Source organism: Marmota marmota, unplaced genomic scaffold (genome assembly GCF_001458135.2).
Source record: "Marmota marmota marmota unplaced genomic scaffold, marMar, whole genome shotgun sequence".
In the NCBI taxonomy this organism is placed as follows: Eukaryota; Metazoa; Chordata; class Mammalia; order Rodentia; family Sciuridae; genus Marmota; species Marmota marmota.
The window spans coordinates 11268660-11295937 of record NW_025999983.1 but is presented as its reverse complement, the minus strand read 5'-3'; the positions used below and the strand labels follow the sequence as shown (position 1 = coordinate 11295937).

Sequence of the window (27278 nt, the reverse complement as noted above, 5' to 3'; positions counted from 1 at the left end):
CCCAAGCACTTGCCTTCGAATTCAGCGAATCCACTACTGCATCATGTCAGCCAATGAATAAGCAAGCGATTGAGGTGTATGGTTCCCTCGTGAGAGTGTTTTCAGTGGCTGTCATTGTTTTAGCTCCTGCTGAATTCTGGTAGCTACCCCGTCCTTTCCTCATGGGTGTGTGACCTGCACTACCCTTAGACCCATCACAAACCTTTGTGCTCACTTGTCTACACTTTGGTGCTTGATTGGCTTCACCTTCTGACTCTTCCTAATCCTGAAAGTCTGGGTAACAGACAACTCATGCCCAAGTTCCCACTGCACGGCCTTTTTCCTTGTCTGAGAAAGAGACCTGGGCCATCGAGGTTCTGCTGGGAATAACGGAAGTGGCCCCAACAGGCCAGCAGATAATGGCAAACTGGAATTTCAGAACTCCAAGCTACAGGAGGTTTCCATCAAGCAAGTTTGACTCCAGGTAGCAAGACCACTAATGGAGAAGAGTTTGGGATTAGCATTCCAGGCAAACAGAGAATGGGGAAGAAAATGGCAGAGGTTTCTGAGTGACCTGTCAGGGAGGGGGACCATTAAGAACAAAAACATGGTTGTTTTGAAACATCAATGGCAGGATGTGCAGCCACATGTTCTGCAGCCCTGGCACCAGAGGAAACAGATGGGGCTTGATGGAGCTAGGTCAGGTTGGGAAGGGCCTTCAGCACTTGCTAAGAAGTTTGGACATTATTTCGTGAAGGCCTTACTTCTCTTTGTAGTGCCGCCAATCACTGATGTTCAAACATTTGGAATTATATTTGTTCCATATTTCTCAGCCCAATGTTCAATTAATCTCCAAACTCTTTTGATTTGCCCTTCATAATACTTCTTCCATCTGTCCCTTCTGTTCTTGTCATTTTGCCACTTTGAGGTTGTTGAATTCAGTCTAACAATTGGCTATTTCTATAACAGCCTCTTGATGCTTGATTTACTGACAGAATGCACCAATTATTTTTTCCTTAAATGTTGAGATTAGTGATTTCTTGCCTGAAACTTGGGAGTCTAAAGGATGTCCAACATGTCATGGGAAAAATTTAAGAAAATATCTATTTTAATTTACTTTTATTTAGGAAAAAATATATACTCTATTCTACTCTTGGAAGTGGCAGAGATAGGAAGGAGAGTGCAGGGTTGCATTGGCACCAAATTGACTTCAGATCTCAGCTGGGAGAACCCAAGTCTCATAACTCCCAAAAGACAGGAGATGTCTAAGCAGACACTGGGGATCAATTTTCTTTAGAAGTAGAAGATAAGGCATAGTTTTGGAAAAGAAAAGTCAAAAGCTGTCTCTATACTTCACCAAATGGATCATCAGTCAAAGATCCCACTTGAATAAGGGAAATGTTTGTTTAGAAAACATAATTAACACTATATAATTCATTAAGATGTTTTAATCTTAGTTTCCAAGAAACTCGCATTTCAAATTATCCCAGAGGATTAAATATTTAAGAAGGACTGTAAATAAGACCATAAAAATTCATAAAGCTACTGAAATCCAAGGAAAGTCTATTCATTTGCAGAAGGACAAAGCCAAATTATAGCAATGTTCTACAAGTGTGTGTGTGTTTGTGTGTGTGTGTGTGTGTGCATGCTTGTACTGACACACACAGAGCATTGATTTATAAATTTAGTGATTAATCAAAACTCATTGGCTCAGACTCACTTCCTTGGAGGTAAACATCAATGATAGTTGCAACTGAGATGCTGATTAGAATATATATTTTATAGCCTAGTAATCACTTTATTGTAAACTCTAATATTTGAGGAGTTGAACTGGATTCACATGTACTTGTCATCATTCAATATTATAACATTGACCTATTACTGTGGTCCATGTTTTAATATACATTATTTTCGGTAAACTCAGACTCAGTATTTCATTAATACCATGGATTGCAGAACATCTGCCTAAGCAAAGATCATCTTCATCTCAGGTAAACAGACACATACATACACCCACAGTTTCTAAGAACACCTTAAAGAAAAGAAATCTCCAGATAAACCATGCATCCCTTATTATTTTCTGTAGTTACTCAGATACTTTTCAATGAAAAAGGTTCAATATAAATACCTGGGAATCTTTTCTGTTTAATTCTGAACAGCTCAAAGAATGGAATTAAAATCAATTATGAACTCAACAGATGATATAACCAATCAATATTTGCTTGATGTCACTCTTAAAGTGACAAATGCAAACTTCTTTGGGATTTCCAATCTGGATTGTCCTCTGCTGTCCAACCTGTTTATCTTCTTTTCTATTCCACGGTAAGATAACTATAGGTCCTTTTATTGCTACGATTTATAGTTCTTTTTAATCTGTTTTTATTTTACTCTCCTTTCCTTTTTAGGAACATAAAGATAATTCTTTCATGCTGCCAGATAACTAGATAGCTCATTACTGAAACTGTTCCTTTTGTGTTAAGCAAGCCAGGTAATGATGCTCATTCTCAAAATCTTATCGATACCTGATTTTCATCCCAGCCAGTAAGAAATATATGATAACTCAGAAAGTGGGCTCTCCCCTGCTCGCTCATCCGTGTTTCCAGTGAGAGTAAGAGATCAGCAAACCATTCAAATGCCCTTGCATCCCGGCAAATCCAGTAGAAATACACCTGTCAGGAGAGAAGGCAGAACTGAGCCATCTCTTTTTTCATAATGTGCTGATAATCACAGACTACTTTATCTCCATTAAATTATTTGAGCCCAAATGGGCACTTCTGCAAAAATAACATGCTTTTCTTTGCCAGTGAACAAACTGTCACACTGTGATTTCTTTTGAAAAAATTCACATTGTGTTTGAAAAGGCCCAGAGTGAATTCAGAGTCAGGAGCCCGTGGGCTGTGCCAGTTCCTCTGGATGAGGATCAACTCACCACATTTCTGGCTGTGTTTCTTCTGAACAAGATTAATAATCATAACTAGCTGTGCCTTTCACTGCTCCCCAAAGGGGATAAGCCGTTAGACCAACCCCCTTCATCTTTACTTATGACCTAAGCTCGGGATTTCAACTCTCTTCTCCAGAGACCCCGAAGGCTTGGGCACTAATCCACTTCACCAGCCGAGGCCTCTGGAGAATGGAGATTATGGTAATTGTGGAATCAAGCCACACAGGCCAGAAATCTCTGCTCAGTGAGACATATCAGTGTCCAGAAAGGCTGGTGCGTGGGGGCTGTGCCTGTGTGTCAACTGCTGTAGTGAAATTATGTCCAGGGAGATGACTTTAAAAAAAAAAAAATCAACAGCTCACTGGATTGAGCAAATGGCAAGTGACAAGGAGAGTTTTCTAAAACAAAGGCTTAGTTTTTGGGCTGTGAGTTTCAGAAAAATGCATCTAGAAGAAACCATGGGAGAAAAATCTGTTAATTCTCTGCATTTTCCTCATACTCCTACCCATTGCTGATACTACTCTTTCCTGCACCAAGAGATATCCCAGGAGGTATCTCCAGGCCTTAACAACATCTGTGGGGCTGGACTCGACCCCAGGCACTGCCAGGTGTGTCTCCAAAGGCCAGTGTTCTCCCTCTGTGCCAGCCTGCCTGCAAGCTCACAATCATGCCATCAGATTTATAGATGAGATTTAACTAATAGATCAAATACACGAGGAAAAGGAAATTGCGGAATGTGTACAAGGCTAGACATCTCATCAATCCTCTTCAGATTTTTACAGAAATCTACAATATTAATAGGAAGAGCAAAAGCTGGCAGAGTAAGACCCTTCCACTCAAGAATTAGAGACATGTTTGTTGGGCAGCTCCTGCTCAGAAGACACTTAAAATATTAATCCCAGGACAAATGATTCCTCAGTCCCTAAACACAAAGGATCCTCCTTCCTGCACCCTGATGAAAAAGAAAAAAAAAAAAAAAAGAGGATTGCCTCTCTCTTCCTGGCTCCCACCACTTCCTGGAGATTAAAATACACAGTCCTGCAGAACCCAGCCAATGACTCCCTCTGGTGAATGCCCTGAGAATCCCCACTAACGGGGTGTCTGTCATCCACTCGATCACAGACTCAACAGATACATACTGAATGCTCACTAGTGTCCAGGCCATTCTGTGTTCTGGAACAATCAAGATGAGCAAGAGAGAGACACACAAAATCCCTGACCTCATGCGGGGGGAGTCTACATGTTAGAGGGAGAAGAAAGATGACAGGTAAATATGCAAAACAGAATATGCCAGATGATGATAAGTGCTGTGGGGACACACAGGAAGACCAGGAAGGGTTGTGACATCAAGCCCAATGGCCAAGGGAGGTCTCGCTGGAAGGGGGCTTTGAGCAAAGATCTGAGGAGGTAAGAGAGTCAAATGGGGGATCTGAGGATGGTGGGGCAGAAGTGTAGAGGCCCTGAGACCTCTCAAGGAAGAGCCAGGGGGCTGCAGTGGAGGGCAAGCAGCAGGGGAGGAGAGAGAACAGGGGCTGTTCTATGGTTCTGGGGCCATGTTGACTTGAGTGGGCCAGGAAGGCCCTGCAGGGCCTCGCAGAGGAATGCCACCATCCCCGGCCTGTGGAAGGGTCTCCCTGGCTGCTGTGTCGAGAGAAGACTGGGGACTGTGGGAAGCAGTGGGGGCAGAATGGAGGCTGTTTGGGAGTCTGATCTGATGTCCTGTTGGTGATGAAATCTGCGACCTTCATCTTCCCTCCATGAGACAGTACATCTAAACTATTCCTGAGTACCTTTGCCCCTACTTTAACTTGCTTTGCTCTCAGGGGAAATGGAAAACCTGTTGACTGAATTGGACGCCTGCTCCACCGTGCACCCCCACCCCTTCCTGACCGGTCAGTTGTCTTCCCTCAGAATGAAGGGGGCATTTGGCACAGGCGAAACGCCATTGATTTCCTTCCTATTATTTCGCACCCGTGAAGGGGCGTACGTAAAATGCATTCACACCTGGACAATAAGCCATTCCAACGGTCCTTACTTGAAACATTCCCACATCTTCACTTTACCCAAACTCTAATCTTTGCCTTTTCAAATAGAAATTATTTCTGTCCTTGCTCTCTGTGGCACAGCTGTGTGTCTGTGTTCTTAGGTTTTGCCGAGCCTTTTATTCTTTTTGCTTCCTTCTAATGGCTTTGTGTCTTTCCCCTCCATAATTGACTTATAGGTGACACTGGCAGCTTTGGTACAAGAGACTTATGAAGGAAAAATGGATAGGCCCAGAAGAAGTGCTTCAGGCACAAAGAGGGGGGAAAAAAAAGAGACTTTGAACGGAAGAAAAGGGGTATTTGCTTTGACTCTTTTTCATCCTTCTAATGGTAGGTGACACTTGCTGTGAAGGGACATAAGAGTTCCACCTCTGCATTTTGCCCACTAGAAAGGACCTGGTCAATAGTAGAACAAGTGTCCAAACAATGGGCTACAACTCTGTGATCTGTGCTTTCCGACCCTCACCCCACCTCAGTCTCCAAAAATAAAACTAACCCTAACATCAGTTCACTGTGTAAAGCAGGGCTTTCAGAACTCTGTCGCTGATATCAGAGACCAAAAATACGAAGATTCCTTTAAAAGATGCTACTAAACAGAAAGCCATCCTCAGTGAAGTAATGAAAGTTCTAAACTTTCAAGGTAGCCCAAGTTTCCCTCATTCCTATGGACATAGTGCTTGCCTAGGTGTTTTAGGTGGCCCCTCTGGGACTCTGCAAGGGCTTCTCTGTGCATATGGCCTGGCACAGTCCTTCACTGTCACATTATTCCCATGGACTGTCGACCTGACCCAACTCCCCCGTGTCCATCACATGTGAGCTACACCCAAAGAGCTGAGCTCTCTCCTATCTCAGTTCCGTAGCTCCCAAGCCTGGGCTTCTTTTAAAGAATTCCTTAGGAAGGTATGTGGACTAATTCCAAGTGATCTGGAGCTGGTAGGAAATGGACCTGTGCTAATTTTTGATAATCAACATCAAAAAATGAAAACAAGAGGAACTGCCAATTTATCTTTGCCAGTGGAGCTCATAGATTCTCCAATCAAAGGTTGAATCTTTCAGGCTATTTCATGTCAAAAGTCCCTGCCCAAACCTGGATAGGCACCTGCAATCACAGGCAGAGCACAGCTCTGCAAATATAACTTGTAGTTCTTTAGATCCAAAATTGATTTTCTGAGGATGAATGGGGAAAAAAGTATTTATCTATTCATTTATTTATGGCTCAGGACCACTGCAAAAAAGGAAAGTGTCCATAAGGAATGAAATACAACACAGTCTTTAAACGCCGTGAGCCCTTGGGTTCTATAACCTGTCCTGGACCCCTGGGAGGTGGAACTGGGACAGGCTATTTAACTTGAGACTAGGCTACCATGTGTGTAAGATGTCCATACACCGACCGAGGAGAGCTCATGAGGTCATTGTGAGGACAAGGACATGGCCCATGGAAGCAGGTAGCACAATGTCGGATGAATGAAGTGCTCAGAAGATGTTCACTGCGACTGCTGCTCCCGTCATTGAGAAAAGCAAACAGATTGAGGATGGTGTGTTTATGTTATAGAGTTGAGAGGGACATTTGCCTTACATGGAACTGCATTCTCCTGGGTCACTCCTGAATTGTAGAGTTAATGATTACTGAGAGCAGATAAAGCTAAACTTTTTTTTTTTTTTGGATGGTACTGGGGAACCTCTTCTTTTGAGCTACATCCCTAGTCCCTTTTTGTTATTTAAAAAAAATTTTTTTAATATTTATTTTTCAGTTTTCGGTGGACACAACATTTTTATTTTATTATTATTATTTATCTTGACACAGGGTCTTACTAAGTTGCCAAGGCTAACCTTGAACTTGCCATCCTATTTGAACGCCCCCATCCCGCCCCCATTGGAGTTGGCAAACTTTATTTCTAGCACCAGTCTTGGAATTGGAATTTCAGCATTGATCATGATGACTTAGCTCTTAAAGAGGAGCCCTCCTCTAGGGGAAGTGCACCCACCCCTGGCTCCAGGTGTGCTAAACACATGTTGGAGGTGTTTATAGGTCCACAGAGTGCCGGCCAGTGGGGAACAGTGTGGGCCACCTCCTGCAGGGCAGCACACACCTCTGTCTCCCACTCTGGACAACAAATCTACACTAGAGCCCAAGCTAGGACGCTGACAGAGACTCTGCATAGAGGAAATCATGACCACTGTCCAAAAAAAAAAAAAAAAAAAAAAAAAAAAGAGCTTCTCTTTCTGAAATGGTTCAGATTGCAAATGGTATTTAGAAAATATATACTATCTCCTCAATAAGTGATGCTATTATATTCTGGTTTCTATTTTGTTGTTACTGTCAAAGTAATCCTGGATGAATACAATAGCATACAAGAAAAAAATACACGACGAATATATTTCTTCTTACTGATCTCCCTAATATGTAAAATTTCTAATTTTAAAGCAATAAAATCATAATTTTTTTCCCTAAAAAATCACTGTGAGACTGAGACCAGGCTTGGTCAAGAGTTTTTTCATGCTTAAGATGTTTTTCTTAAAACCATTACCCTAAATGTTAACTATTTCATGACTATGTTACCGCTTTGCCCTGTGGTCCAGGGCTGAACATTTGTTCTTTAACCCTTGTTGGACAACAGAATCTCTCATGAATAGCAAAGTGATTAAACAGATCGTGGGCTTGTCATAACGTGGAATATTCTGAAGGCACCACATAAAATGAAATAGATCATCAGGCTTTGACATTGACGTTGCTTCTGGCCACGTTCTAGTGGAAACTCGGAACGAAACAAATGGTATATATCCCCTCTCTCTACAGAGCACACACACATTTATGTGACAATGACCCCTCTGCATATAGGTGTAGGGCTGTGTACTTGCATGGGACCAAGAAGAATAGAATGAAACCCACTCACTCAGTGCTCAGTGGGGAGCTGAGTGGGGCATGGTTAATGTGGACAGGGAGGTGAAGGAATGGGAGATTTTTGAGAGACTTTTACGTGAATCTTTTACAAGGAGACTGTAGTCAGGTATGGCCTGTGTGGTTAATAAACCAAGGTGCTGAAAATATTAACACTGGACACCTCCCACGGGGCGATGGTAAGGCCCGATGGGGTGCTGAGGTCTTCTGGGGTTGCCTGATCAAAGAGGGGAGCCCACGCGTCTTCAGGGAGAGCAAACGGGCCTACTCCACCCTGCTCAATTGATCGCAGCTCTCAGTGGTTAGGAGAGATGATCAATTCAGGAGTAGCCCGAGCTCCAGTGTGAGAGAAAGCGAAAGTAAATAATTTCTCAAACTAAACAGACTAAATTAAATGCATTTTTCATTCATTAGAAAAGAGAGCAGGTCCTCCTTTGTTTTATTAATATCTTTAAGCAGAGTATGGATTTTTGTCTTTCTTGGCCTCTTTCTCTTGTTCCCACTGGCCCATGCTGTCTTTTTATTTGAATTATCTGTTTATTATATTAGGTTAAGAACCCAAAGGCCATTTTGCCTGGGACACACTATAAATACCCATTATCACCGTTATCTATTATTGAACTGATGAAGAGAGACAATTTATGGAGAAATTAGATTATCTCAGTTTTTTTTTATAATCTATTTTATTTTTTTTTATAATCTATTTTACTATAGATTACATATATAGTAAAGAAAATGAACCAAACCTTCCAGTTGGTAGTTCCTGCAGTTCCATCTACCTGGCTGTGATATTAGGGGGAACCAAAATGTGTAAGCCAATATATTTATGTCAGCATGCTTCCCCCCCTCCCCATTCTCACACACCTATTTCATTCATCATCTTGACAGTTTGCACAAGCAAACTGTCCTAATTTTTTTCAAGAGCTCTTTTCACAAATTGAGTGTGATGTAGAATTAATCATACCCGTTAGGCAGGATTGGAGGACTTTCATCCCTGCAGGGCATTCCTACCCCTCAGCCCTCAGAGGGCTTCCTTCCACTTCTGCTGCCCGCCCTCATCCCACAGGGCCTAGGGTTCTCATCTGCTTTCAATCCAGAGAAGTTTGCTCTTACTTCTGGGTTGAAAATACCCTTTTAATGTGCTGCAACGTTCCCTGCTTTCTTCCCAGCCAAATCTCCTACACTTAACTGTTCTTTTGTCTTCTTAGGAAGCCTCTCCTTGACCATGTCTCTCCCTTCCTATACTGCCCTCATATCTCTAAGAAGAAAAGATGGAAACAAAGAAATGTTAAAACATCAGCTTCAAATAGAAAGTGCTGCTTATGACCCCAAAGGAGCCGCTGGTGCCTTACAGTTAAGTGCCTGCATTTCATTCAGTTTTATAGAACTGTAGGGTGAGAAGGGTACAGGAGAGGGGTCCAATAGAGAAAACTGGTACAATTTATTTATTTATTTATTTTGCTGTAGGCTTAGGACTTGGGACTTTTATATATGAATCTATGCATTTATGCCAACTAGTATTTTACATACACGGAGGAGAAAAATTCTTTTTAATTGCAGTTAAGCACTTATGCTTAAAATTCCATCTCTGAACCCCTATTCTGTTTTTTTCTTCTTTCTTGTTACAAGAGAACAATGTGAAAACTGTAGCCCAGACCTGAAATGGTGAAGATGCTGTTAGATAAATATGTACTTCTTTGCTTAGCTGCACTTTGAAAATTATATAGCGGCTGACAGTTCAGTGGAAAGAGTAGTATTTATATCTCGAAAGTGCACAGCAGCCCTGACAAATATGAGTTACATAACCCTAATGATAGCTGTTCTCACACACACCAAGTTGCTTCAAAGGAGAGAAAGTTCCAAACTTGTTCTCATGCACACCAGCTCTCAGGAATTGCATCTTAAGTGTAATTCTCAGCCTCGACTTTCAAGAGCATGAAACCCTCACTTCTTTCATGAAGGAGCTTTGAAGTGGAAATCAGAAACACATGCTCTGGTCTTGACTCAGTGGCCCACCAGCTCCTACATAACCACAAATAAGAATGTCCAGAGGAGTCACATTCAAGGAGCTCACAGCCTGCTGGGGAGATAAAATATTTTGTGGATCTTAACGCAGGAAAGGAAGATAGGTGATGGAACAGGAGGAGAGCAAGGAGGGTAATGGAGGAGGGGAGAAGGGAGAGGCTATTATAGCTCAGGTGTGAGTTAGGTTGTTGTAAGTTGTGTGTGACAGACATCTTGTGTCAGTCTGAGAGAGCCCGGCACATAGTAGGTGTTGAATAAATTCTGATTGAGTAAGTGAAAGTGAGACATATGATCAATACCGTCTCTGTGTGACCCCCAAGTGTGACAGAAAATGAATAATGGGCCACCCCTTTCAGTGGGTGTTACTTGGCAGACAGAAGGAGGAAAGGAAGCACTTGAGAGGCCTGACAAATTGTCACAGACCATAACAAAGCTCTGCCGTGAATTCCAGATGTACTCCACAGTAGCTGTTATGCTCTCTTGGTGAAGTTCCTGGGGTGGGAAGTGGGAAAGGGGCTTTGGCACAGGAGGGACCTAGATTCAGATGTCAGTTCTGATACTTGTTAGTGCTCTGTGCTTCAGACTCTTCATGGGTAAACTGAGAAAATTACTTATCTGAACAAATTATATAACAACTCGCTAAGATGATTCTATCATTCTTATTAGCTTTGTGATTAGCTTCCATTTTTTTCTCATCTGCAAAATGGGAATTAAAGTGGCAGGTACCTTGAAGAGATGGTGGGAGAAACTGTATGCAAAATGCTCTGCTAGGTAGTAAATGCCTGATCCATCTGGGCTGGTAGAGGTAGCATACCAACAATCAGTTTATATCTTGGCAGGTATGAATCAAGTTTACATGATTTTATACACATCTACCCAGTGATTCTGTAGTCCACATTACTTATTTGTCTTAAGTGTTATTAAAACTCCTAGTTGGATATGGACTCTTATTTCTCCATTGCGTGGAGGAGAAAATCCAGTTCCAAGAGGTGGATGATGAACTGAAGGCGATACTTCAGTGACAGCAGAGTCAGGCAGATTCCCGGATCCAAGTCCAGGAGCAGATTCTCTAAGAGCCCCACAGCCTTCCTACCTCAGTGTCCTAGGGCTTCAGGGGGTGTTGGTATCATGTCCACCATGTGTTGGTCATGTCATGGAAAGAACCAGATGGAATCCTGACTCTGCCTTTTGGTACCTGTGTGTTTCCAGGAAAGTCACTTTAAATATTTCTAAGCATTGGTTTGCTTATCTAGAAAACAGGATTTGTATTATTTATCTCATATATAAGATCAAGTGAGATCAAACCAAATGAAAAAACAAATGTCAAGCACTTGTCATTAGAAACATCATGAAAGAACTCGTATCCTGTGTCTTACTTGGGAAAGCCCTGGCACGAGAGATCTTTGAGTCTGGTATTGCCCTCAGGGCTCACAGAATGCTGTTCTAACAGGTGTCAGGTGGACAAAGGCATTAGGTGGACAAAGGTATTGTGGGCCAATACGCTTGGGAATATCAGGTGAAACGAGACTGAATAAGGTTCTTTTCTGCGGAACTGAAGTTCTGTAGAACTTCCATAGGGTAGTAGATGACATGAATCCCCTAGAGTGAGATGAACTAGGAGCATTTCTTAGGTTTATCTAACCATGGGACCCTCTTTAGCAGACCAAGTCATGTGACTGGTGTTCCACAGAAGCACAAGGTTGTGCTGGTTGAATCCAGCATCTTCCTTTGATGGATACAGGAGCTACAGCCAAAGGCTCACTCAGAGGATCAGCAGCAGGACCAGGACCCGCCCAGCTCGTCTGACGTCACGGTTTGCCCTGTATTCCCACCCCTGGGTGTAAAACAGTTCCTTTTTGCAGCTGCTCCAGTGCCTGTTGCTGGTCCTAAGGGGGTGATTGAGGCTCAAAAAATGATACTCCAAAGGATGGCTTTGGCATGCTCAGTGCTTTGAACTCAAGGAGAGCCAAGGTCTCTGGCCTCCTCCTGCTCCCCGCTCCTGTCTCTCATCCCTCTTTCCTTACAGTTCCCTTGGACCTTCTAGAATACTAAGCTACAGGAAGAAAAACTGAAGTCAACACCACACTCCCTGCCCACGTGAACTTTGTTCCAGGCACTTGTCTTTGGGCCCATTCCTCTCCCCTAAAAAATCATTTATTCTTCCTCTGAAACTGTCTACAGTGCCCACTCCCCTCTCCACTATAAAGAAAGTATTTAAGCTGTAACCATCTGGTCCTGCTTTGAATTTCATGCTTTGTGCGACTCCTACTTGCCTGCATGAGAATAAACTTGCACCTTTTCTCCTGTTAATCTGTCTCTTGTCAGTTGGTTTTATGGATTCAGATTATTAAACTTCAGGACCTGGAAAGGAAGCTCCTTTCACCTCTGCAAGATCAAGGTATGGAATGAAGTCTCTAGGTAGGACAGGGGAAGAAAGAAATCCTGAAGAAATCTGGTCATAGCACATATAAGAATTGACAGGATCAGGGTTGGGGACTGAGTAGCAACAGCAGTGGAACAGGCCAACGAATCCCAAGAGTGGCCGTGAGAATAAGAGACAACAGTGTGTTTGCAAACAGTATTCATCTAAAGGGGCAAAGGGGAAGGCTGCCCACTAATGTCACCAACGGCAGCCCAGTCACATAGCCAGTTGCAGCCTGTCCATATTTTATTGAGATGAGCAATTACATGTCCTGTAATGGCAATGAAGCAATAAAATTTATGTCTTGTCATCTTTAACAAGATTAGACATAACCCTTCTCATAAACGCAATACCGAATGGAGATTTTTAAGAACATAAGTATAGTTAAGGATCCTTGAGTTTATCCCTCATAGTTAATTAAAATCCTCCCCAAGAATTGGCAGTTGATAGATAGGACGTTGAACCTTTGAATCCAGGGAAGGGTGAACTTTGGATTCTTCCATACCTTGCTCAGCCTCGGCTGGCTCTGTGACTCACAACATTTGTACCATATGGATTTCAGAAGAGACGCGAAGGGAGTGACTCCGATTCCTGCCGCAATGCACACGCTCACAGGGTAGTGAAACACGTCCGTCAGAGCGGCTCCAAATGGCCCGTCCACTGCCAGCCTGGAATCACAGAGTGCAGTGCATTTGACCTTGAGAATACCTTGTTCTTGACACAAAACCAGCCACGCCAGTGCTTTCAAAGGTCCTATTTTGTGCTCAAAATCGCCCCATTCAGAGAGCACAGGTTCAGCATGAGGATTGGGGGCTTGCCTCAGGGGGAGAAACCAGTTAGTCCTGCCCAGGTGCCATCTGGCATCCCCTGCATTAGCGCACACCTCTTCCACCTGGTGAGCTCTGCTTATAGTTCCGAGATGTTTGCTTTGACTCCGAGCATCATGGAGCCCCATGGAAGAAAAGAGAAGGATGGAGGTGGTTTATAAGGCTTTTCTTACTTTTCCTAAGGTAATTCTCTCTGCTTACATTGATTTGGTTACATTGTTTTGTCTGTTTGTATCATCTAGTCTAACAGAAGTCTTTCATTTGGAATAAATTTACTTTTGAAATAATTTGTCTGTTAGGGAGAACTTCTGAAAATCACTATCTTGGGTAATGCTAACTCCAAATCTGTGATAATTAGGCCAGGGGCAGCAAAGATGCTTTGTCTTTGCTTAGCAAATTTTTCTTTATAAGCATAAAGTATATTCATGGAATAAGTAAGATGGTCTTTAACACTGTCCTACATGGACTGGCTCCTTGGATTTATCTCACGGCTCATCACTAGTTCCCCCCGTTGGCTTTTCTTCTATTTCCCTAAATAGACAGGGCTGCCTTCTGCATGTGTTATCTTTTCACCTGGAATACTCTGCCCAGTTCTCCCCATCCCTTTACTTGGTTAAGAGTTACCCTTTCATGAGGTCCCATCCCCAATCATTGTTCACCTGGGGAGTCCCTCTTGTGTCCTAGACTAGATTAACCCCCTTCATATAGTTTAAGCGCCATGTACCCTCGCTTCTCATAGTTAGGATCTTTTCCGTGTGTGTGTGTGTGTGTGTGTGTGTGTGCACGCGTGTACTTGCATGCATGTGTGACTTAATTCCATCTTGAATTCTGGACCCTCAGGTCTATGGAGGTAGGAACCAGGTCTCTCTTTGTTCAGGCATCTCTTTGGGATAGAGGTGCTACATCTCAGCATCTCTCATGCTATCTGGCATGGACCGTTTAATAACATTTGCTGAATCAATTGTACAGGGAATGCTTAAAATATTTCAGTCAGCAGAATGTATTAAATGACCCCAACTATTCCAAAAGTACACATTTACATATGAACAAAGATATGCTAATTAAAAGGTTTCTAAGTTATTCCTAACCATTCCCTAAGGAGAGTCTGTGGAAGGCACCCCAGGTTGGCCCGTTTGGGCTTTGTTATGTGTTCATGAAAGTTCAATTGGATTTATTTAAAAATTTTCCATATTCTAGACTTCCTAATAATTCAAATTAAGTCTCTTCAAGTTAATCTTAATTAATAAGGCTTTATTACATATTGATATATGGAAATGGAAGAATAAAAATAAAATGTCATTAACGGGAAAATGTTAGTATCTTAGCCCACGGTAGATTATTTTACAAATAATTAAAGAAAATTATTTTATAAATAATTAGAAAAAACTGCCTACAGATTACATTGTCTTATTGTTATTATTTTTATAATTAGTAATACTTGGGATTTATTTGATACCGATTTTAAAAAGATATCAATTATACCCAAAGAAGAAGTATGTCCTAAACTCCACAGAAACACATGATAAATTTCTGCATATTTAGAATTGAGAATCCTCCCTCCTGTCTCTGAGAGGTCACGTTCGGATGTTACAGTCCAGGATACCTTGATGCCTTTGGGGACACTTCTAAGTTTGGGGCAATTTTTCTCCTGTCGTACTGAGATCTGTCTTCTGATGTCTCTCGTCTTTTGCCTTCCTGAGAAACACGTACCAGGTCTTTCTCCTTTCCTGTACCTCAGGCCTTTCAGCAGTTGAACACAGCTGTCATGACAACCATTATTTTTTTAGAGGCCCAAATCTCCTCGTTGCTCCAGACCCGTTGCAATTTCAGAATTGGCTTCCTTTGCCCTAATTCTTGTTTTCAAGTTCACTCCGATATCCCTCCTTGATTCCAAATTCTGGTTTCGAATAATGTGCAACAGGAAAAGAGTCATCTTCCTGGCCTCTGTGTCCTGCTGGGTCCTTGCTGTGTATGGTCTGCAGCAAGCCCCCTGCCACCATCAGCCTCCATCCCCTGCCTTTGAAGTCTTCCCATCCAACCATTACTTTCATGGTCATCTCTGTGGTGCTCTTGCTTCCTACTTTGCAAATATTAATCATAGCTAATTTTTTTGAGCACTTACCATGTGCTGCCATGAATCATGACAAAGCTTTTATAAAGAACCCCATGGCTAATTCTAAACCAAGCCTTGAGTACTGCTTTTATCATCTTCACGGTAAGATGAGGAAACCGAGGCAGGGAGCTCCACACATTCTCCAGGATCATGCACAAAGCTGGACTTGAACCCAGGCCCTCTGAGGCTGGAGCCCTGGTTCTGGGGAACAGGTGAAACGGCTGGGAACTCCAGCATCAACTCTGAGGAATCCTCCCTTTTACTTCAGGAGGCGTGGCCTCCTCGGCCCCACATTGTCCCCCTTTCCTGGGCTGAGGGGAAGGAGCGCTCTGCTCTTGCTAGCCTTGATTCTCCTCCTGTGTCCCCACTCACCCTTTTCCTCTCGCTTTCGTGGGCTGGGTGAAGACCTTTCAGGGTCCAAGCACTGAACAGACGGGCGCTTTCCCCGTTATGGTGCAAAATTAAAACAAGGTTAAACCATAACCTGGGCCAAGGTCGTCCAATAAGATTTGGATTCTTTGTGTCTTGAAGATCTGAACGAATTCTAGTTTTGGGGGGCACTTTATTGCTCATACATAGGCCTGCACCTATGAAAGGCAGAGGGCAAACCAGTTTAACAAGTGACAGGAGGCTGCACTGTTCACGAGCACTCATTTAGTTATTGGATAAACACTCATTGGGTTCTTACTTAATAGAGCTAGTTTTAGGAACCAGCAATGTTAAAGTGAACCAAACATATAACTCCCTCTCTCCACAGAGCCTACGCTGCAGAATGGGGAGAGACAGCAACGAGCAAACCAGCCCCTGTTTAGTGTGCCATGTGGAGGTAAGTACTGTGGAGAGAAAGAAAGGGTTGGTTTCTATGGGGAGGCAAAGAAGGGCCTCCTTGGAAGGAGATCTGAATGGAGACCTGGAGGGAGCACCAAGCAGAGATCTGGGAACAGGGTGCCCATGGAGGGAACAGCTGGGGCCAAGGCCCTGAAAGCAAGTAAAAATCAACAGGACTAGCCCGCCACAAATGGATACATCCAGAGAACGTGGATCACAGACCCAGTGGAATACTATTCAGTCTTAAAAAATGAAATTTCCTCATTGTGACAACATGGAGGAGACTGGAGGACATTCTATTAAATTAAATATTTAATCTATTTCAATATGTTTTGTAATATATGTGTATTACATATATATAATTACAGCTAGTGGGGTATGTTCACAAGGTCTGTATTGTATAACAAGGTGACTGTAGTTGATACAGATGATATGTTGAAATCTTGAGAACTGCAAAAGAGCGGATGTTAGGTGCTTTTCTCACAAACATGTTGACTCTGTGAGGCAATACAACTGACGATTAGCTAGATTTAACATAATGTGTGGGTCTCTCTCTTCCTCTAGATCTATCTATCTGCACACATAATGAATATGTACTTAAAAAATTGTGTGGTATGTAATAGGTATATATCTTTATAAGTAATTTTATCCATCAATTGAAACACAACCATAAAAATGAAAGAAGATTGGAAGGGCTAAATCAATGAAGGGATGGGAAGTGGAGCAGAGAGCTCAGGAGACCCCAGGGGACCAGATCATGCCGGGCCTGGTTCTGGACCATGCGCTCCATAGACGGAAAGCACATTCAGACAGAAAAGATACTGAGGAGTACACACTGGGCGCTTACTGGAGGATTGGCTTAACAGCCAGCTGGTTAGCAAAGGGAAGGGTGGCTGACAGACCAAAGAGCCGCTGCACACAGCCCAGAAGCCAGGCTACGAAGGTGCCATCTTGAGGGTGTCCGTCCTGGCGATGTAGAAGAGGGCAGGGACTAGGAAGCTGTCAGACACCTCTGCGTGTGTTTTTATTCCTGATTTTAGGCATTTGCACTGCATCCTGAACCTTATAATTCTGTTGTGTTGCCAAGTTTCCATCCTATAAAAGCAGTCTTAGCTGAAGAGTGAGGCGATGTCACCTGATTTGGGGCTCTGGCCTGAGCAGGTGGTGGTCATGCCAGGCTTGATATTACATCTTCTTGAGCACCGATATTTGAAATGGAGGATGCAACTTTTCCTACCAATTGGACAGAAACCAACCCAGTGGGACATACTTGGTTCTCTAAACCATGGGAAGGGGACTGAAAACTAATTAGATTCCGTGCCTTAAGTTATAATGGCACTTAGTCTGTCACCAAGAAATACGTAAATTAAATAATCTAAAGAACTCATTGCATCAGAACTCATTTTTTAAAAAAAGTTCTTTTATCTTTCCTCTGTTCCCTCTGTGGGTCAGGTGCTGTTCTAGGCAGCGGAGAAGCAAAGAGGAAAGACAGTGTGCTGCCCTCACAAACTTCATTCTAAGCGTTGTAGATATTTTCTACCCAGGTTCCTAGGTAGCAGCTGCTGTTCCTCAAGGATGGCAGAATTAGGAATATCCTTTGAAATACCAAATTCTTTCGAAATATTTTTATCATCTTTTTTTTTTTTGTGTCCCTGTTTCTCTAGGGCCCTAAACATGGACTTCACAGGATTTGGGTGCAGCAGAACTAGGCCTTCTGCCGTTGTTTACTACAAAGAGCTAAGGAGCTGTAACTTACATTGGGACTTCTGTCATGTGCTTGGGACTTTTTGAGTAGGGTGTTATTGTGGATTGAATTGTGTCCCCTTGTTGATATACTGAATATTAGAATGTGTCTGTATTTGGAAATAGGACTGCAGAGGAAAAGAATCAAGTTTAGATGACACCAGATGGGAGCAGTGTAGGCCCTGAAATCCAATAGACTGGAACACAGCATCCTTCTTCCAAAGACCAACCTTCACAAATATCTGAAAAGCTCAGACTGTGATAAAAAAAAAAAAAAGTTCACAGAGTTGTCTCACCCATGGCAGGTTGTATATAATTAGCCAAGAGATGCTTTTGGAACTGGGAAGGCAAACTGTTCCTTCTTCCTGGATCATTGCCTACTTTTGTTGAACATTTGTTTTTTACAGAAATGTACTAGCTTCTCCTGGAAGTCTCCTAAATGACACTTTTTAATGTAGATTCTCAAATTTTAAAAAATGGACTCAAACTTACAACCTGGCTTAAAGATACCGCTGAATTTGGTAGCATGTTGATGCTTTAAGATTCTTTACTGTGCAATGTTATGACTTAGACATAAAAGAGACATTGGCTCTGACCTTGGCAGGCTGTGGGACTCCTTGAGGGCCTGTCCCTCTGCACCAAAGGCCTTAAATAAAGCTCCCGTCCAGTCTCCGGCTACCCGGATATGCACACTGAAGAAGTCCTCCTGGGGGGCGGAGGTGAGGGTGAAGGGGTGCCATTCCAGAGGGGATATGGACGGGCACTGGATCAAGATGTACTGCCCTGGTGCCATTTTAAAGCCACGTTTTTTCATGTGAAGTTCTAGGACTGCAGACGGGTGACTTACCACCTAAAATAGAGCAAGACCGTAGACAGTTGTCAGCCGTTTTATTCAGGTGAAGTCAATAAGAAAAGGGCTTTCATTTCATGAAAGTTTTCAAAATTTTAAATCGGCCTTTTTAAAGATATAAAATTCAATGATACCTCTGCTTTCTGGGTTTGAACTTGAGCAAGAATGAAGTTCGTTCTTCACAGTGCTGTGGCTGACATTTGGGTAGCTGCATCCACGTGCAACTTCATGCCCGGCACATGACTCTGTGTCTCAAGTGACCAGGCATCCCCCAGCACAGTTATCCAGTTTGAAGAAATATCAGCAAGTATAATCTGCATATCATTTAACTGTGCTTCAAGTTATTAAAATGCTCAACAAAAGCATTATTTCCATGCTTTTAAAAATCTAGGAAGAGTTTATTACCTTTGTCAATGACCTATATGAATAAAACTGGATCTTTCTTCATGCTGAATGAGAAACAACCTTCCAGCTCTGAAATATTTATTTGTTAGGTCTTCTTTTGTTTTGACTAAACCTTGTCCAGTATCCTACCACTATCCTGAGTTTCAGATGCCAAAAAGCATTGCACAAGGACTTAGGACCTTCAGTGAGAATCTATAACTCATTGCTTATTCAAGGAAAGAGCACATTTTCTGCTTTGGATTTCCATCTTGTGTTTTGAAAAATCTCTCTAGCTCTTTTTTTTTTTTTTTTCCTGGCAAGAGGCATAAAGGAACAAAACCTAGTATCTAGACCCTGGGACAGTACTTTTCCATTAAGAAGAACATCTCAGTCTTTTACTCATTAGTTCTAGTTCTCTCCCTTCCAATGTTTGTTCTGATGCTTCGGTTAAATGGTCTCCCTAGTAACGGCTCTAGGTTTCCACCAGTTTTACAGCCTGGCTTTTGATGCGGCCTGACATCCTTTGGTGCTTTAACATAACAGCAACATTGAAACAGCTTAAAGCAGGAACAGGAGGCAATTTCTATATCTCTGCTTTCTTGAAGACTGTGAAGGGGATGTAGTATTCTGTTAAAGTTATACTAGCAGAGTGCTATAAGTTCTGTTAGCAGAGAATTTTTTTAGGCATTTAAAAAACTAGGGATGGTAAAGATATTTATAAAGCAACATCAAGGTGAAGGCTTTCTCTCCAGGCTTTACCTAGCACTATCATTAATTCGGTGGTTCCTATTTTATCCTAAACTCATTTCTATACTTAAAAGCTCAAATACATCAACTAATTGATGTACTTGAAAGTCTGAACTTAGAGATAATATTAAGATGGCCAATGCATGCATATGTAAATAAATATTATTTATATCTTCAGAAGAACTGGTAAATTAAAAAAGAGGAAGAGGATTAATATTTGTGAATGGTATTGCATTCAGAAATTCCTATAATTTTTCCCGATCAAAATGAAAACAAAAGTTTTTATTTTACTAATTATAAAAGGAATATATTCTGGTATTAAAAAATTAAGCAATCTAAAATTAATACAAAGAGCCCTCGCTTAAAAATCTACTATTCCAAAGTAACACTATTGACATTTTGTTGATATTTGTATATTTAGATTTATCATTTTTTTTTTGGCAACAAAAGGCATGGAAAACTTACCATATAAAATCAAATGTATACATAATCAGTTTTATGATTATTATATGGTAAATTAATCAGTTCTCCATTGAAATTTTGTATATTACTTACACATTTCACTATGATAAAGAATGTTGCAGTGAGAAAATAAAAACACTTAGGGTTGGGGTAGAGTGCTTGATACTTTGTCTCCTGGACAAGATTATTGGTCTCTTTCTATCTTGCTCTGCATAAAGAGTTGTGAGCCAGGATACTAAGACTGGGAACACTACCATGGTGCACTCCACTCACCCGGGCAGAGCACTGTATAGGTCCTTCCTCTTTATTTTGAACCACCAGGTGCCCCTTCTTACCCTGAAGCTTCTTTTCCCTGTCCACTGCTCAGCAGTCCCAGGTGGGATTGTGCAGGCTTGAAAATGTTTATATGTTATTTGTATGTTTGCAAAATCTGTGTCTTTATATGGTGCATGAAGTTACTCTAGTGGAATACATACTCAACCCTTCTGTGTTCCCACCTAGAGAGAGACTGGAATAAGGAGAAATAAGACAATTCCAGTGCTGTACTCTAAACCTTTATTGGAATTCTGCATACCAGTCTGGAGCCCTGATCCCTGTCTTCAGTAAAATTAGTCACACTAAAAGATGCTCAGGGTATAAGCAATTATTAGAACAGAAGATGAGCCTCTAAATTACAGACAGTTCTGCAATAAAAATGGCAAATTAAAAACTTGGGCTAATAAAAAATTTTCATCTACACTCAGGCCTTTATTCAGACATAAAGCTCCACGCATACCTTGGTAATGACAACTTCTTGTTGAGATCGCCAGAACCTAATTATTCTTTCACATGCATACAAGACCACAGGGCCCAAAACCCATTTCCAAGCCTGCAGAGAGCAGAGAGAAAGAGAAAGGAAATGAAAACAGAATCCAAATATTTTCAATTTGAACCAAATCAATATATAATATGATGGGGTTAGACATTTTCCTTTAACTTTGGCCCAGTTATCAACAACAAAGATGTCTCCCTGTATTAAATACTACAGCATTCAATTATTCCTTGAGGTCTACAAGCTTATTTAAGAGATTAAACTCTCCTATATTGGTTTTTATGCTTACTTGATCAATGATGTCTTTATGTAATTAGAAATAATTGAATTTGCAAAGAAATAAGGAAGCAGATTGATGTTTATGTTACATATGATAGGGTCATAAATGCTCCCAAACTCAGCCAAAGTCAAAGGCTTACAAAGCAGCATTACTCAGCCAACACAGGGCATGAAAAATTAAATGAAAAATCTCAAATAGTAATTTGAACATTGCATTACTACTCTGGGGTCTGTCTGAATATAACACACACACACACACACACACACACACACCCCACACACAAACCAATATCCTCTGGAATAAAATATGAAGCTAGTTTCTTAGCCTCTTAAATCTTAGTTATATAAGATATATAGAATCAGAACAAAAGAGTCATCAGTTTCTGGAGACCCAGAACAGTGAACATTCTGAATGAATCAGATACTCTGTTAACCTTTCATGAGCACAGTCTGCATTATAGATGATCGATTTACCAGCAGGCTATTCGGGTACTAGGTGTCGTGCACAACACAGTGTCTTCACCTAAGAAAGGGGTAGGAATGGGATCTTAAAATTGATGAAGGCTTGTATTAGGTTGGAAATGGAGTCATCCCATGAGACATATGGTATTATCTTTTACAGTAGAGAAATTAAAGCTCCATAAGACCAAACAACCATCCAAGGTCATCAGGCAATAAGGTGTCCATTCAAAATGTGAACTCAGATGTGCCTAACCATCCAGTCTCGGTTCTTGCTGGGACCCTGGGCTGCCTCTTCCAGTATCTACCATGTAATGAAGATGAAAACAGCCTTCTTTCTATCCAACACTACAAATGGTCCTGAGGCTTGCTCTGCAAAACATTAGAAACCAACCCATGAACTCATTGAATTTCAAGATGTCAAGGTTCTTATAAATCTAGCCAAATTCTTTTGTAAAAGAAGAAAATTCAGGGTCCCTGGGAATGGGAAGGAGTCACCTAAGGAGGCAGAGCCAGACCTCAAGCCATGGAAAATGACCCCATGTTTCCTCTTTGGTACTCTAAATCCGCACCCCTACATATGATAGGGTTATAAATGCTCCCAAACTCAGCCAAAGTCAAGAAAAGCAGCATTACTCAGCCTTACTCTCTTGGGAGCAGGAAGGGCCTTGCTTTCTTTTGAACTCAAGTGTTCTCTAAATCCTCACCAATGCACTCATTAATGACTCACTATTTACGTATCAGTTATTCTGCTCTGTCTCTTGGGTTGACATATCACAAACCCTTTAGCATTATTTTATTTCTTTTGAGTTATCTTTCTTGTTGTATTTCTTTCTTTTTTGGTTATTTCTGGCTCTGTTTGCATGGTGTCTCTTCTCTCCTGCACCAACCCTATTGGCTGCTTTCCTGATGGCCTCTTGTGTGCCTCATAAAGGATGCATGTATGCAGGTAACAGAGCAATTTGACCCACTTATTCTTTTCTGCCCCCGTGGGGTTCAGCCACATGTTCAGATTAGCAGAGAGAACAAAACTCTTTGTGCACCTGGACTGGGGGGAGGTGGGAAAGATGATCAGGACAAGGCAAGAGATAGGAAGTGGCAGAAGGACAGGTTTGAATGGAGGAAATACAACCTTGGGTTCCTTATGCTTGAATGAACCAGGAAGTGCTTACAGAACAGCTTTGGGTATTTACAGAAATTGCAAGAATGCAATTCTTTCTATGTGGGGTTAGAGAGGTATTTGGAAAATACATATTCTTTATGTATTTGTACAAATAATCTTCTATACACATTTTAGAATGTTTAGACACACATCCATCACTTGGGTAGTGTCAAATTAACCATAGCCTCTGATATTTCCAAGGTGATGAAATGGGATGGGTTATTTTTCCTTTAATGATTAGTCAGGAAGGAGAATACAAGCTATCAATCCATCTCATTACTAGTAAAGGCACTGCTCTGGGAGGAGATAGCCCAGTTTCCTTCCCAGTGAGACTCCTGGAACCCCTGGAAGTGAAAGAGTGAGGATGAGATGCAGCCAGAGAAGAGCCTTAGGGAACTGGCTGGCCTTGGTGACCAGGACAGGCAAAGCAGAGTGAAGACAGGGGGCCCCACACTCCTGAGCCAGAGGGATGGATGGTGAGGTGGCGCCTGGCTCTGCGCTTGGAACTACACCTCCCCATCCTGTGCCTCGGGCTTTATGATGCTCAAATTTTCTGTTTCATAAAACAGGGAATGGTTGGAGAAATTTTTTTTTTTAAATCTAAGCTCCCTCAAAGCTTTGGCTTTATTCACAGAGATAAATGTGATGCTGAAGTTATGTACTTGTACACAGCATCAGAGACCTGACCGATAGATCTTGGGGAAAGGTCAGAGATCCAAGCAATCATTGTAGGGTGCAGAGAGGAAAAGTCACAGCCACAGGGTCAGGAGCTCCCATTCCATGATGTAGCTTTGCTGGGAATGTCCTTCGTGACCAGAAGGGAGACCAGAGGGGAGAAAAGGAAACTCCTTGGACCCCAATTTTTCCCATCTATGAAATAAAGGAGCAGAATTATGCAGCATCTGAGTTTCTTTAATGTTAAAATACTGTGTGGATTCTCAGCATTATTTTTTTCTTCTTCAGAAATACTCAGAAAGTCATGGTACAGTGAGTATTTTATGATAGAAATAAAACTATGTTGATTTAAAAGCAGCAGTAATGAAACTTGTTTCCTTCGCTTTCACTCCTGGTTTTTCATTCCTATCAGAAAATAAGAACATGCTGGCTTTTATTTTATTTTATGTGTGTGTTTATGAATAGCCTCTTTTTCTAGACAATAAGATCTCCCCGGGGCAGGAACCACAGCTCTGATTCCTGTGTCTAGTGAAATGCAAGCACTCAAGAGCCACGTGTAAGAGTTCCCTGAATTAACTCCCCCTCACCACTAATATCATTCCCTCGTAATTAAAAAAGTCAACCTGAAGATTATTACTGGTTGATATTGTGGTTAAATGAAGTGAGGTGCTTCCTGGGCTAAGGAGGACCCGGCATTTTTTGATATGGGATTGAATGAGCCGTCCTGGAATCTGGAGTGCCCTTGTGCGGGTAGTTTGGGGTAGAAAGGAGGAGTCAGACACATGGGAGGGGAATGCCAGGTGTAACTGGTTCCTCTGGTCACTTCAGTTTATACGAGGGAATGAAGGGAATGTACAAAGCATTCTTTGTCCCCACGTAGGGATCGGTGTACCACAGAAGGTGAACTGGCAAATACTCTACTGATAAAAACACTGTGAGAACCCACTGAAATAAGAGAGGAAAAAGAAAGAAATGGAGTCTTGCAAAGACCGGGTAAGGCGTGATGCAGTGAAGCACAGAAGCCCTTCCTTGTCCTTGGGATGACTTTCGGTTTCAGTCTATGAGACATCAGAGAGAATATTGTACAGTTCAGCCAAGCGGTAATTGCACAGCCCACACACACTTTGAATCAGGATCCATTAAAAGTAATGGGAAAGAGTGACACCCTGAGTTTGGGTGTGCAAGGAGGTGTAGCAGGGGAGAGTCAACGGAGAGATGGTAAGTTCCCCCCTCTTAATGATAATTAATGTCAGCATACACTGCTGGGAGCAGGCCCTGGTCTGCATTCATGAGGTGTGGGAGAGTATTGATTTTTTTATGGAGATGCTGTAGCTGAAAATTTTAGAGAGGCATTCATGTTCCTCATTAATATGCAGGCTGAATCGTGGCTACTGAGAGTTGAGTTTAAGAGAGAGACAATCTATACTGGCCATTAAAAGAACCACAGTCTAACGGGCACATCTATTTCAGTTGTCTCAGTTTTAAACATTCCTCCCAGTAGTTTTACCCTTAAAACCTGGTGCTTAATTTAATATTTTGAGGGTTTAACAAAAAGCTATTATTTATATTCTTCTGATGTTGATGACTTAATTTCCTAAATCCCTATCATTCGCATATTAGTATATTCTGTTTATACTACCTATTTTTGGACACTTTTTTCCTCCTAGTTTTAATCTACTGGCTTTAATTATTTTCCCTCATGCATCACCCAGCTGTCCCAAAGGTTTGCACCATTTTAAGACCCTGGATGCGACCAAATAGGATTATTATTTCTATTTACTTATGCTACCAACTATAATGACTGCAACATACTCAGAAATCTTACTTTTGAGATCTATGGACATTATCATCTACTCAAATTAATTAAGTGTATTCTTGGATAACAGTGCTATCATTTCATCCATGAGAGCCTAATTAGAAAAAGAAGGAAATGCATTGGACGCCCCTATTTTTCAATCCCAAAAGCTGTAGGAAGGAAAAAATAAAGGAAGGGAGCAAGGAAGAAAGCAAGCAGGCAACATTATAAAGAGGGTATGGTTCTCACTTGGCCGTGGCTGAGAAGTGATGCTGTTAATTCTCAGAGTGGAGAAGGCAGCTATGCAGGGATACAGGCAGCCGAGGAAGCAGGAGAGCAGAAGGTAGTTAGGCACACGCTAACTCCTCCAGAGCCGTTACTGTGCTATTATGGATCCCCACAATGTCTGACATCCATATTTAAATATAAGTAGAAGAACACATTTCAAAGCCGAACAGGGTGCTTTTGGCAGTAAACCTCTTTTAAAATTATCCTTAACTGGATTTCTCCATTAGTACACTTAATAAAGAGCGGGCTTTCTCTAGTGGTGACATGGGCTGTTCTTTTTTTCAGGCATATAAAAGCTCTAGTTATCTTAACTGTGGGGACAGTTATTTTTAAAAGCTCCTGGGTTCATTCTTACCGAAGGTTCCTTGCCAGAAAATTGAGGCACAGGGCACAGGGCAGTCGCCCGCCATTCAGCATAGCGGTCTCTACAGAAGGTGATATTGTGCAGCAAGAGACTCTCCGGAGTTTGACCTCGAATAATTTGACTTATATATAAAAAAAAAAAGCACACACACAAAAATGTCAAACTGATTTTGTGCAGTTTTGTTATACCACAAGATTTATGTATTTTACAGCACGCTCTGGAACAACAATTCTATTGCTTAAAGTTTGGGCTGTCACTCATTTTCCTCAGCATCTTTAAAAATAGGCATTTAAAAAGCTTTGGATAACTTTGAAGATCCCAGAAAAGAAGTGCCCCTCTGTGGTATCCTGTGCTAAATTGAAAGTGTCTATATTAGAGAATTCATAATGAAGGAAATTGTTTGAACACATCCTTTTGTAGACTGTTGAATTTAATTAGGTTTCATCTCGTCCTGATTGCTGATTTGGGCTAATTGGCTAACTTTGTACTATTTGGTTCTTTTGCAGATTGATTTAACTTCTACCCTTCTTAGTTTGTTTCTGAGAGCTTAGAACTTTTCAAGTAAAGAAGACAAAAGAAGTGCCCTGAATAATGGTTACTTTTCCCCCCAGTGACCACTAGCAGGCTTAGTGTTTGACAGAGTCAAAATAGGTCACTATGAAGTATGTCTTTGAGACTGTATTGATAAATTTAAGAGTGCAAAGTGAAGGCAGCCTTCATGAATGAAGTGCTGGATGAAGAATCCTGTAATTCTGTTCTATTATATTTGTCACAAATGTACTACCAAGTGACCTTTGACAAACTGCTTTGGTTCTAGCTCCTGGGGTCACACACTGGCGTACTGACGGTGAAAAGCACCAGACTTTGAGGTCACATAATTTGGGGGTTGTGTAGTGCCTCAGTGTTTATGAAAAAGATGCACCGATTTATTTTGCCAATAAAAAATAGACTCTTGGACTGAGAGATTTTAGTATGTCACACAAATACATGTCCTGGACAGCCTTTGGCATTACAAGGCATGGGAGGAGGAAGCAATAATGCCTTTGGAAAGAGCTTGGGGTCAGTTAGAACTGATGTGTTGGTCTCTGTCTGGGTCTGTTTTATGGACGTCATCCAAACCTGATAGCACACCTTCGAGTTGATGAGCAAAGCTTTGATCTCCAGGTGCAAATAATGTCCAGAC

At 41.7% G+C, this 27278-nt stretch overlaps 1 protein-coding gene across 1 annotated transcript in view; it reads right to left on the bottom strand.

The window, feature by feature from the left end:
• Nox3 (NADPH oxidase 3) overlaps positions 1-27278 on the bottom strand; it is a 54883-nt gene that overhangs the window by 12557 nt on the left and 15048 nt on the right. The window contains exons 7-11 of the mRNA XM_015498693.1: positions 26087-26216; positions 21038-21130; positions 18416-18669; positions 12814-12976; positions 2502-2648 (exon numbers count right to left, since the gene is read on the bottom strand). Of these exons, the coding sequence (XP_015354179.1) occupies positions 2502-2648; positions 12814-12976; positions 18416-18669; positions 21038-21130; positions 26087-26216 (787 nt within the window). The remainder of the gene's footprint in view (positions 1-2501; positions 2649-12813; positions 12977-18415; positions 18670-21037; positions 21131-26086; positions 26217-27278) is intronic.